Raw genomic sequence first — 12,359 nt, 5'->3', positions numbered from 1 at the left:
CACACACACACACACATATATTTGTTGTTGTTGTTGCTCCCCAGCTGTTTTTAAATTTTTTTTTTTGGTTGTTTTTGGTACCAGGGATTGAACTTAGGTCCTTGTAAGGCAGGCAGCAGCATCACTGAGCTAAATCCCCAGCCCTTAAATTTTTATTTATTTATTTGTTTGTTTGTTTGTTTGTTTGTTTTTTTGGTACTGGTGATTGAACTCGGGTCCTTGAGCTTGCAAGGCAGGCAGCAGAACCACTGAGCTAAATCCCCAGCCCTTAAATTTTTATTTTTTAAGTAGTTTCGTTAAGTCGCTAAGTTACTCAGGTTGGGCTCAGATTTGTGATCCTCCTTCCTCAGCCTTCCAGAGTTCTGGGATTACCTGCGTGTACCACGATGCTTACCTAGGAAGCTGGTAATTGAACTGAGGAAGAATAGGTTATAGTTCCTTCTTCTATACTTCCATACTTATACATCTTTGTATAACCACCATGATTTTATTTTGTTCATGTGACGTAATTTTGAATTAGTTTATTTTAATAAGGGAATGAAAGTAGTGGACTCATCTTCAGAGGTGGAATAAACTGATTAGAGTCTGGCTTAAGTGCCACATTTATGAAAGTAAAAACACATCCCTAAAAATAAATACTAAGAGAAGAGAGAGATGATAGAACTAAGAGTTGCCTCTCATTTTTTTTTTTTTTGTACTGGGGATTGAACTTGGGTCCCTGCGCTTGCAAGGCAGGTGGTGGAACCACTGAGCTAAATCCCTAGCCCCCTGTGTGACTCTTTGAAGTGGCTTATAACTATTAACTTTTCCTAATAGCAGTTATCTTAATCCTGTGGTCTGTCCAAGAGCAAGTTTTGATATTATTAATTAAATTAGGTTTCTCTTTTGCCCTGTCTTCAGCCTTCATCAGCACAGGCTTTGATCGTCATACTTCTCCTGTGTTCAGCCCTGCTAACCCAGAAAGCTCAATAGAAGATTGCTTGGTCCATGTTGGAGAAAGAGTGTCCCAAGAACTGAAAGAACCTCTGCATAAAGCATTGCAAATGCTCCTCAGCCAGTGAGTTACCATCGCTGAGGGGGAATGTGCTTTTCTATGTAGTCTCTGGCGCTTACGCCACGCTAGATTGGTTAAGTCTTTGCTGTAGGTGAACAGTGTCAATTTTCTTCAATTTTTTTTTCTTTTGCTTTCCCATATCAGCTGTTTGTGTTTTGAATGACAGACAGCCTTACTTCAAAGCGGTGATTTAACTGTTTCCCCAGATTTGGTGGTTTATATTTACTTATTCAGCTGTCAGATTTCAACAGATATGTGTAACATTGTAAACACAAGCTATTGCACTTGTCCCGACCACTTTTTACTACCATTCCTTCTAGTGGCCAACGTTACATAAAATGGTTCAGGTTTTGTGTGTTGTAAGATGAGATTAACATGATCTTGGTATCTGAGATATCTGTGTTTAACATTATATTTGTATCCCAGATGTTGCTAAACTTTGGGGTTGTACATCTGCTCATGGAACTGTTTCTACAGTCCTATAGTAGGCTTCCCTCATAGCTGTGATTCTGACCATATTAAAGCTAATGAAGCTAGTAAAAATGAAAGATTAAAATAGAATCAGTTCATTTGTTCTAAATCTGTTTTTTGTTTGTTTGTTTGTTTGTTTTTGTGGTACTGGGGATTATGGTACATGACCTTTGCAATTAACTACATTCGCAGTTCTTTTTAATTTTTGATTTTGAGACCGGGTCTTGCTAAGTCACTAAGTTACCTAGGGTGCACTCAAACGTGCCGTCCTCCTGCCTCAGCCCCTGGCATTATTAGCATGTACCACCATGCTTGTCTTGTTATACATCTTAAAAATCAATTTCCCCTAGTATTTTTTTAACTGAAATTATTAAGGAATTGGTATAAATTAATGATGTATTTATCCTAATGAAGATAGACAACTTTATAAAATAGGAAAGGGCTGAAATTCAGGTGCCAAATCACTGTTGTAATAGGGTAATTCCTTACTTTTATGTAGGCAAAATTTGTAGTTTACCCTTTGTTAAAGGAATTCCCTTGGGTTTTGGGAGAGTTCACTTTGTTTCTGCATATTCTGGTGAAATGAGCAAATATAAAAACCCTAATTAGGGCCAGGGATTTGGCTCAGCGGTTCCACTCGCTTGCCTTGCAAGCACAAGGGCCCAAGTTTGATCCCCGGTACCAAAAAAACAAAAAAAAACTAATTGCACATAGTAAGATTAAAAGCATAATTTTAATTTTCTTTAAAGACAAAATAAACTAAAATATTTAAAAACTATTAGGGATATGTCACTGAAATACTTTTCAAATTGAGGATGAGAAGAGTTGAAATAAATAAGGGCAATAAACTGCCCTATTTTTAGTTTGAAATCTTAACGATAAGTTCTGGAGGATGGAAAGATTAGATTAGCATTATTGATTATTTGCATTCAAGTACCAGCCACACCAAAAACCCAAATTATTGGGTGGTGACCACACTCAGGTCCCACTTACTTGTTGACGAACTTCAGGTACTATGTTTTAGCATTGGCTTCATATATAAATTAAACAAAAAAGTGATACCATATAACTGAAGAAATAGTAGCTTGAGTAGATTTAGTGAAACTGATATGCACACACATTTTGTGCAAAGTATTAATAGACATGTAAAAAAGAGTGTGAGGACCTTACATTTGTAGGATTTAAAAATTCTATTTCAAAACATTTTCTATTCTGAGCATTCTCTGGTCTGTGATTTCTTCAGCCTATGAATGTTTATGATTAATACAGCTATAACTTACTTGTAGCCTACTCTGTTAGGTTTTACATTTTTATATATTTATATTGTATATCATATACTATCATTTTACATATTAGGAAATCAAAATATACACACTGGATTTCATAGAGTTAATAAAATAAAAGAAGCCTTGGAATGTAGCTCAGTGGTAGAGCATTTGCCTAGTGTGGGAGGTCCTTGGTTCAGTTCCCAGCCAGGGAGAGGAGGTAAAATATCTCAGTAATAGGATTTTATATTAAGCATTTTGAAATGATATTTTGAATAATTTGGCTAAATATATTATTACGCTTTTTTAAATTTCTTTTTTAATGTGGCTGCCAAAAATTTAAAATTATATATATGTGATGCATTATGTTACTTAGGTAATTTTTATTTGTTGTTACTTGATTCTCTATAAGTAATCCATGTTTTTACCTGCAGCATAGAGTTCTATCAAATAAGTTCTAAGTAATTATAAAAAAAATTGTTAGAGCTAGGTGCATGTAATCCTAGCTACTAGGGAGATTGAGGTAGGAGGATCACAAGTTTGAGTCCAATCTGGGCAATTCAGGAAGACTGTTTAAAAAAACAAAAACAAAAAGATATTGGGGATATAGCTTAATGCAAAGGCCCTGGGTTCAGTCCCTTTTAATGCGGGAATGTTAATGACTTTCCCACACATGCATCTCAGCCTGGAGGATGCTTGGAAAAAATGTATACCCAGTACTGAAAGCTACATCTTATATAAAACAGTGTGTTGAATAGCCCTAGTCACTTCCAACAGCAGAGTAGTGCTAGTATCGGTGTATTAACTCATCTGGAAATTTAGAATTTTCCTTTTTGTGACACAGCCTTTTAAAAAAATCCCTACAGGCCAGTGACATATCAGGCATATCGAGAATGTGTACTGGAGACTGCAGTTCATGCCAGCGGCTGGAATAAGGTAGTAACCAAATTCTCTTTACTCTAATGAGATTTTAGTGTGTTAATGATAAAATTCATGAGGAATTGTTTAGCATCATGCGACAGAAAACTCTTAGAACTCAATATATGAATCCAGCTGTGTTAAGTGGATACTTGTGGCTTCACTGGTTTTTTGGTTAATGCTGGAAGGTTCTTTTTGGCCTCAACATATGTGCCCCATAGTATGCCACCCTCCTTGAATTTCCCATCATTTGTTCATTTCTCTGTGTTACACATGACGTTTGTCTCAGATGGTTATTTGTCAGTGTGTGAATAAGTCTCAGATGAATAAAGGCTATATTTGGAAGATACACTCTTCTGGTTCTCTTACATAATAACTAGACTTTTCTGGTTCTCTTACATAATAATAATAATAGCATTTGTGTTTTTAATTCTTTTTTTGGGGGGTTACCGGAAATCGAACTCAGGACCTTGCACTTGCAAGGCAGGCGGCAGCACCTTTGGTGAGCTAAATCCCTAGCCCAGCATTTGTGTTTTATAGATTACAAAGTATCTTACATCTTTTTTTTGTTTGTTTGTTTGTTTTTTTTGAGACAGAGTCTCACTATGTAGTTGAGACTGACCTGGAACTCACTATGTAGCCCAAGTTGGTCTCGAACTCACAGCAATCCTCCTGCCTCAGCCTCCTGAGTGCTGGGATTGCAGGCATACGCCACCATACCTGGCTTCGTGTTGCATCTTGTTTGTTTGTTACAGCCATCCTTTGAAGAAGGCAGAGTGGATTTTAGTAGCTTTTGTTTTGTTATTTATTTACTTTGGACAAGAGACTAATGAGAAGAAAGAATTAAATAGCATTTCTAGGACCTCTTGACTAGTAACTATGCGGACTAGCACTGGAGCTAGTCTTTTGATGTTAGCCTCAGTATTTTTCTAATGTATCATACTACTTACCCTCTGTCTTTAAGACTTTATTGTCTGCTTAGCAGTACTTGAAAAGGCAGAGTGTAAGGGGTTGAAATAGTTGGAAGAACTATGGCTTTGAGTGATTTGTTGCTAGGGATGAGAAATTCAGTACAATTATTTTTACAGCTAGCCTCCTCTCCTCAGAGCTGTTTACACAGTCATCTGTGTCCATGGGGCTTTGGTCCCTGGACCTCTGTTAGATGTCAGAATTCTTAGATGCTTAGTGCCTTACATAAGTGGTATAGTGTTGGGTATAACTGTGTATATGTATGTCCTTCCATATACATACATTAGCTCTAAATTACTTACAATATCTCATACAGTGTAAATGATGTGTAAATAGCATTATATATTGTATAGTTTGGAGCATAATGACAAGGAAAAGAGTGTGCATGTTCAGTACAGACGCAACTTTTTCCCCAGAATATTTTGAATTCAAGGTTGGATGTAGAACCTGAGGATATGGAGAATCAGCTGTAAACAGGTCTGTTTGGCCATGTGACCCTATGTACCTAATTGATATATAATAACTGTATGTAATCTGATGTTCAAATTGCAGCTTTTAAATTAAAAAATTAGCATAGTATGTTCTTATGTATAACATGCTGTTTTGAAGTATACATTGTGGAATGGTAAAACCTAGCTAATTAACAAATTTGGGGGTGGGGATATAGCTCAGTGGAGCCACATCTGCCTTGTAAGCTCAAGGCCCTTAGTTTGATCTCCAGTACCCACCCAAAGAAAACCCCAACAAATTTGTTTGTTACTTCACAAAATTATCATTTTGGGGTGAGGCGATGTAACATCCACTCTCTTTACATTTTTCACGAACACTGTATATTGTCATTAGCCATCGTCATCTGCTGTGCAATGAATCTCTTTGAATTTATTCTTTCCAACTGTAATTATGTTAGTTTGAATCATTATTTGCCAATCTCCTCCCTGTACCACACAATCTCTTGTAGCCACCAATGTAGTATTTTTCTGAGATCAACTTTTTTTTGTTGTTTTTTGTTTTGTTTTGTTTTGTTTCAGCTTTTTTAAATATTAGTTTTGCTACAGACAAAATGTGTGTATTTGGGCAGGTCAGTTAAGGTTTCTTAGTTTTCAATTTCTCATCTGTGAAACGAAGACAGTTCTATTGACATCATTTTATTAGAATTCAATTAAAATATATTAAATACTTAGTACATTATGTGCTATCTTAGTATTTTTATTTATATGATCTGAACAGAAACCAGCATACTATAAACACTGAGTAAACAGCAGCTATTGTAGTAATTTTAATGTATATGAGGCCTTGTTCCTAAATACAGCCATGTAGGGCCAGGGATTTAGCTCAGTGGTACTGTGCCTGCCTCACAAGTGCAAGGTCCTGAGTTCAATCTTCGGTACCAGAAAAAAAAAAATAGACAGACCCCCAAATACAGCCATGTGTCACTTAATGATGAGGGCATGCTGTGAGAAATGCATCCTCAGGTGATCTCATTGTGACATCAGAGTATGTATACACAAACTAAGACAGCTACAGTGACCGTAGGTGATAATTATCTTACAGGATCACTGTTAGATGTGTGGTCTGTTGTTGGCTGAAACATTGTGTAGTTCATGACTGTTGTTATTCTTGTACAGTTTTAATATGTTATTAGCAGTACATATCTAGTTGCCTCATTTGTTCTTGGCATAAAAGAAGACACTCTTAGTGAACATTTGAAATAAATTTGATGGTGTGATATTATTTCTTAATATACCAAGTAGCAAATACTCATATACCTACGGTCACTAGTTTTCATCCTCTACTTTATATTCTGTACTTTCACACCTGCATAGTGACTGGTATTATCTTGTGCCCTACCCTCCACCCTCAATCCTGAGGTTATTGTAAAAAAGTCCGAGTCAGCCTTGGTCTTTACTTTTTTTTTGCATTCCTGTTCATTTTTGTCACTCATCTGGATCAGGGTGCCAGCTGTTGACCTTCAAGCCTGTGGCTTGACTACTTTGTGTAAATAAAGGGTGGTGATTAAAATGTTATTGCTTTGCTGAATTATTCTCAGAGTCCGCAAGGGCTGAAAAGAACCTGGGTTATGACAAAGGCTGCTAAAATCTGCCCCTCCCCTATTCCAGTTAAAATTGGAGTGGCTAATTTTAAGCAATTAACTCATCTTATATTTAGCATGATGTTTGTGAGCTTTCTTTAGTGTCTTATTATACCACCAGTTGAAGCAAAACAATATGCTACAGCTTCACCCGAAAGCCGTGTTTTTACTCTGCCTTTGGTGTGTATATGTGTGCTGGAAATTGGAGACAGTTGAAGTTTGTTGTAGACAAGAGCTTCACCTGCCATCAAGCCATACCCTTAACCCTTAAAATAAAGATTTTTTTTTTGTACTGGGAATTGAACTCAGGGCCTGGTACTTGCCAAGCAGATGCTGTGCTGCTGAGCTATATGCCTGGCCCACCCTTTTTAAAATTTGAGACAGGGACTTGCTAAGTTGCCCAGACTGGCCTTGAATTTGGAATCATCTTGCCTCAGCCTCCCAAGTAGCTGGGATTATTTACAGGCACGTGTCACATGCTCAGCCACTCCATCCTTTCTTGATGGCTCAGTAGGTTAGCAAAAGGCCCACTGAGGGTTTTAAGAGGGGGGGCAACATCAAATTTATAACACCAAGTTTATACAGACAAAGCTGTCTGGCAAATAAATGAAGTGTAGCTGAAATACTCATAGAAAAGAAAAAATGTGCATGGCAGGTTGAAGAAAAAAACTGAGTTCATATATAAAGGGCTTTCTTTCCTTTAAATTGGTACATATTTACCATACATCAGGATCACATTCATCATAGGGAATTTGTACCTATACATAATATATTTTAATTCTTTTTTTCCCCAATTCCCCTCTCCTCCCTTCAAACATTCCTCTCCCCATTTACTAAAGCTTTGTTGCTATTTTTTTCTTCCATTCTTTTTTTTTATCCTTTTCCCTTCCTTCCCTCCCTCCCCACTCTAAGCATCTTTGTAGAATGCTTCTTTAAGATATCTAAAAAAGTAGAGGACAAAAGCTGGTCAAAGCAGTATTAACAATATGATCTGTTTGTTTTTAAATTGTACATGTATAGAATGGGTGTAGCTCAGTGGTAGAACTTGTGCTTAGTATGTATGAGACCCTGGGTTAAGTTCCCAAGAATCCCTCTAAAATGTATGTGTATAAATGTCATATATGACCCCATGGCTTTGCTGTATAAAACATCTTTGAGAAATGATGTGGGTGGGGCAGCCCACTTTCTGGTACCCCTTCTGTCTTAACTACAAAAATCTCCCAACAGTTTCTCTTGCTGTGCAAAAGCTTTTTAATAAGATGAGATCCCAGTTGTTGATTCTTTGTGATTTAACTAGTACTTTTATCTAATTCCTTTTGCATCACACTGGGTGACATAACGTGTGGTTATATCTTAAATCATATTTTTAAATAGACAAGTCAAAGATGGTAAAAAAAAAATCAGTGAATTAGATACAGATGAAATTTGTGGGATGTGATGTTTAGTAGAATTGTTAGGGTACAGAAGGGTTAACTAGATTGATGGATAGATACATGTAGTTTATCATCTAAATATCCATTATACTGGAAAAGGACCCCTCAGAGCTATATATTAGTGTGCTTCATTTCTACACAAGGCAAACTCATGATGGTTTTTTGTTTGTTTGTTTTGGGTTTTTTTGTGGGGCAATTTGGTTTTTTGAGATAGGGTCATGCTATGTAGTTCAGACTGGCCTTGGACTCACTATGTAGCCCAAGCTGGCCTTGAACTCTAGGCATTTCGGCTGCCTCAGCTCCTGAGTGTTGGGATCACAGCAGGGTGCACTACCACACAGGTGTGTGCTACCACACCCAGCAAGCTCATGTATTCTTTTTTGTTTTTTTTGAGACAGGGTCTCACTATGTAGTTAAGTCTGACCTGGAACTCACTGTGTATGTAGCCCAGGCTGGTCTCGAACTCACAGCGATCCTCCTGCCTCAGCCTCCTGAGTGCTGGGATTACAGGCGTGTGCCAACACGCTTGGCTTCATGTATTTTTTAATAAAACATAATATTAAATTTAAGTCTAACCTACCAGAAGAAGTGATCATGAAGTAGTTAAGAGGAGATGCCAGGGGATTCAATATGGGTAAAGGTAAACCAGTAGAAGTAAACATTCTTGTTGTTGCTGTTGCTATTGTTATTCTCACTGAACTACATCTCCAGTCTGTTTTATTTTTATTTTTTATTTTTTGAGACAGGCTTGGGCTTTAATTTGGTAGTCCTCCTGCCTCAGCCTCCCACAGTGCTGGGATTACAGATGTACCACCACCATATCTAGCGTGATCGTCAGAAATATTGTAGAATTCCACTGCAAAAACTATTAAAGAGAAAACAATTTATATGCAGCGTGAAGGTTACTTTTTTTCCCCCCTGGTACTAGGGATCGAATTCAGGACCTTGCGCTTGTGAGGCAGGCATGGTGCTGTTGAACTAAATTCCCGGCCCTGAAGGTTATTATTATCCCATAAAGAAATGATTTAGAGACATAATCAAAGGATTAGACTACTTGCTTAATTTTTAGACCTATATTTGTGAATACTGAGACTGGGTAAGGATCCAGTTTTGTTTTAGTATTTTAAAAAACAATAGTAGAGAAGAGCATAAAAAGTCAGTTACAGATTAGACATATATATATGTCATGTATATATGTGTATATGTGTGTGTGTGTGTGTGTGTGTGTGTGTATTTTTTATTTATTTATTTTTAATTCTTTTTGTACTGAGGATTGATCTCTCTGATCCTTGTGCTTGCAAGGCAGGCTGCAGAACCACTGAGCTAAATCCCCAGCCCTTATATATATTTGTTTTTATTGGTACATTTTATTTTTTTATTTTTTTGGGCGGGTGCAGGGCCCTTGCACTTGTGAGGCAGGCGGTGGAACCACTGAGCCAAATCCCCAGCCCCTATTGGTACATTTTAGATATACTACAGTTACAGTCATCATTGGGATGTTGTACCTTTATATGATGTATCATGGTTAGACTTTTGTTTTTGGTACCAGGGATTGAACTCTTGACCTAATGCTTGTGAGGTAGGCAGTGGCACCACTAAGCTAAATCCTCAGCTGGCTACAGATTATATAGAACATTTGTGGGTAGTAAAATGCCAAGTTGATGGAAATCAGGTATAGAAATAACTTGTGAAGCTCTGTGTACAGAGTATGTAAGTTTAACTCTTTAAAAGTTAGTTCAGCCAGGCATAGCGACACACACTTGTAATCTCAGCACTCTGGGATGCTGAAGCTGGAGGATCACAAATTGGAGACTGCCCTGGGAAATTTATCATTTTAGCCAGACCCTGTCTCAAAATAAGAAATAAAAAAGGGCTAAAGATATGGCTCAATGAGAAGGCCTTGGGTTCAGTCCTCAGTGGGGACGTGGGGAAAGTCTAAACCTGTACTGAAAAGCCAGGCTTGAAGTCACCGAGCAAATCTATGAAGAAAATGTGTCAAATAAGTAAACTTGGTATACAGTAGTCATTTCATAACTGTATGAGAAATGAAAGGGAAAAAAGAATCATCTTACATAACATATATTACCAAAAAGAGTATTATCAACCAAATAAAAAAATGCCAGTCTTATAAAATGAAGTTTCTCTACCTGGTTTCAAAAATGGTATTTTTGGAATGGAGAAGATTGAGGAAAGGATAACTTAAATAATGTAATAGTTGCTATATGAACAAACTAAAAGATTAACTTTTAGCCTGAAAGTTTAGTGAATGAGTGGGAATAAAATTAAGGACTGAAGCTGACAGGAGAGAGAAAGTATTACAGATTTATCACTAGATTATTATATGTAAAATCTGGGTATCTACTTTTCATTACAATGAGAGGTAATTTAGAACAAATAAAAAGAAACACTATTTTATATGGTACCTCATAAAATGTTTGCAATACATATCCCTAAGAGACAATAGTGTTTAAGCATGCCTCACCTCAAAGAGTTATGTATTATAGATTGTTTCAGGAAATCAGAGGTACAGAACATTCAAAGCCTTTGAAGTTGTGATACGAATTAGCAAGGGCTGACTCACAAACCTTACCTGTCCTACCCAAGACAAAATATTGGAAATAGATGGATAATAATATTTTTGTTTTTGTTTTACTTTTATTTTATTTTTTATTTGTTTTTTGAGACAGGGTCTCACTATGTAGTTGAGACTGACCTGGAACTCACTGTGTAGCCCAAGCTGGTCTCGAACTCACAGCGATCCTCCTGCCTCAGCCTCCTGACTGCTGGGATTACAAGCATGTGCTACCATGCCTGGATGTCTTGCTTTTAATAGTATGACAGTTTTCCTTTTTTGAGGGGGGCGGAACTGGGGATGGAACTTAGGACCCTGAGTTTGCGAGTCAGGTGGCACTGCCACTGAGCTAAATTCCCGGCCCAATGGGTTTTCTTATTATGAAAAAATGCTAATGCTAATATATTTTTTTATAACTCTGCTAGTAGTGTTAAGAAGGGCTTTTGTTCTGGGGGGGTACCAGGGATTGAACTCTGGACCTTGTGCTTTCAAGGCAGGTGGTGGAACCACTGAGCTAAATCCTGAGCTAAATTCCCGGCCCTTGTTTGTTTTGTCTTTTAAGATAGGGTCTCACTGTATGGCTCAGGCTGCCCTTGAACTCACTGTGCCGTCCACGCTTGGCCTTGAATTTGTAGCAATCCTTCTACCTCAGCCTGCCAAGTACAGGGATCATAGGTGTGTGCCACCACACCTAGCCTAAGAAGGGGCCTTTAATTTATTATCAGCCTAGTTCTTTTAGAATGTCAAAAAGTGAAGATATGTGTTTGTTGCATTCTTTCTGCTAGATTTGAATATAGTTTCCCTGAGGGCTGCTTTTACTTCAAAACCACAGAATATTAATATGAAGTATAAACTCATTTTTTGTTTTTCCTTTTTGTTGTCCCTCAGTTATTTCCTCGATAATCCAGTAAAAGAAACTGGAATTGGTTTTATTTCCTTGTGCATTTCTTCTTCAGCCATGTGGACTCCTTGGTATTTTAGACAAGAGATTGCACGCAGATGGCTAGTGGAAAGAAATACTTAAATTTTTTCTTTCTAAAGTTTAGATCAAATTGAGGGCTTTATGGATGGTAGGCAAGCACACTCCCACTAGGGTACATCCCCAGCCCTTTAGATTTTTTCAGTATGCATTTTAAAGGAAGACAACAAACTCTAGTTTCTGCTTTAAATTTTGATGACTTTTTTTTCCCCTTTGGTACCAGGGTTTGAACTTAGGACCTTGCGCTTGAGAGGCAGGCAGTAGCACCACTGAGCTAAATCCCTGGCCCAGTTTTGACGACTTTTAAATGTTAAGCATAGGGTTGTGAGATGGATACTATGATACCTCCTTTATATTTGATTTTTTTGTATTGGGGATTGAATTTGGGACCTTGTGCTTGAGGTAGGTGGCAGAAATCCCCAGATCAGATGCAATTTTAAAAGGTCTTCAGCCGGGCGTGGTGGTTCACGCCTGTAAACCCCAGCATTTAGGAGGCTGAGGCAGGAGGATCTACTGTGAGTTCTAGACCAGCCTGGGCTACATAGTGAGTTCCAGGTCAGTCTGAACTACATAGTGAGACCCTATCTCAAAAAAAAAAAAAAAAAAAAA

At 37.6% G+C, this 12,359-nt stretch overlaps 1 protein-coding gene across 8 annotated transcripts in view; it reads left to right on the top strand.

Moving 5' to 3' along the window:
• The window catches only part of Bcl2l13 (BCL2 like 13), an 82,161-nt gene that overhangs the window by 40,799 nt on the left and 29,003 nt on the right, over window positions 1–12,359 (top strand). For 6 of the 8 annotated variants that reach the window (XM_010630372.3, XM_010630371.3, XM_010630367.3 and 3 more), the window contains 2 exons: window positions 901–1,057; window positions 3,657–3,726. In XM_010630372.3, coding sequence (XP_010628674.1) covers window positions 901–1,057; window positions 3,657–3,726 — 227 coding nt within the window. Of the gene's footprint in view, window positions 1–900; window positions 1,058–3,656; window positions 3,727–12,359 lie in introns of those variants that run through there. The other 2 variants (XM_033760752.1, XM_033760750.1) reach the window with 2 other exon arrangements.

This window comes from Fukomys damarensis, unplaced genomic scaffold (assembly GCF_012274545.1).
Source record: "Fukomys damarensis isolate Sample0158 unplaced genomic scaffold, DMR_v1.0_HiC HiC_scaffold_5, whole genome shotgun sequence".
Classification (NCBI taxonomy): Eukaryota; Metazoa; Chordata; class Mammalia; order Rodentia; family Bathyergidae; genus Fukomys; species Fukomys damarensis.
This window is presented reverse-complemented; position numbering and strand designations above follow the sequence as displayed.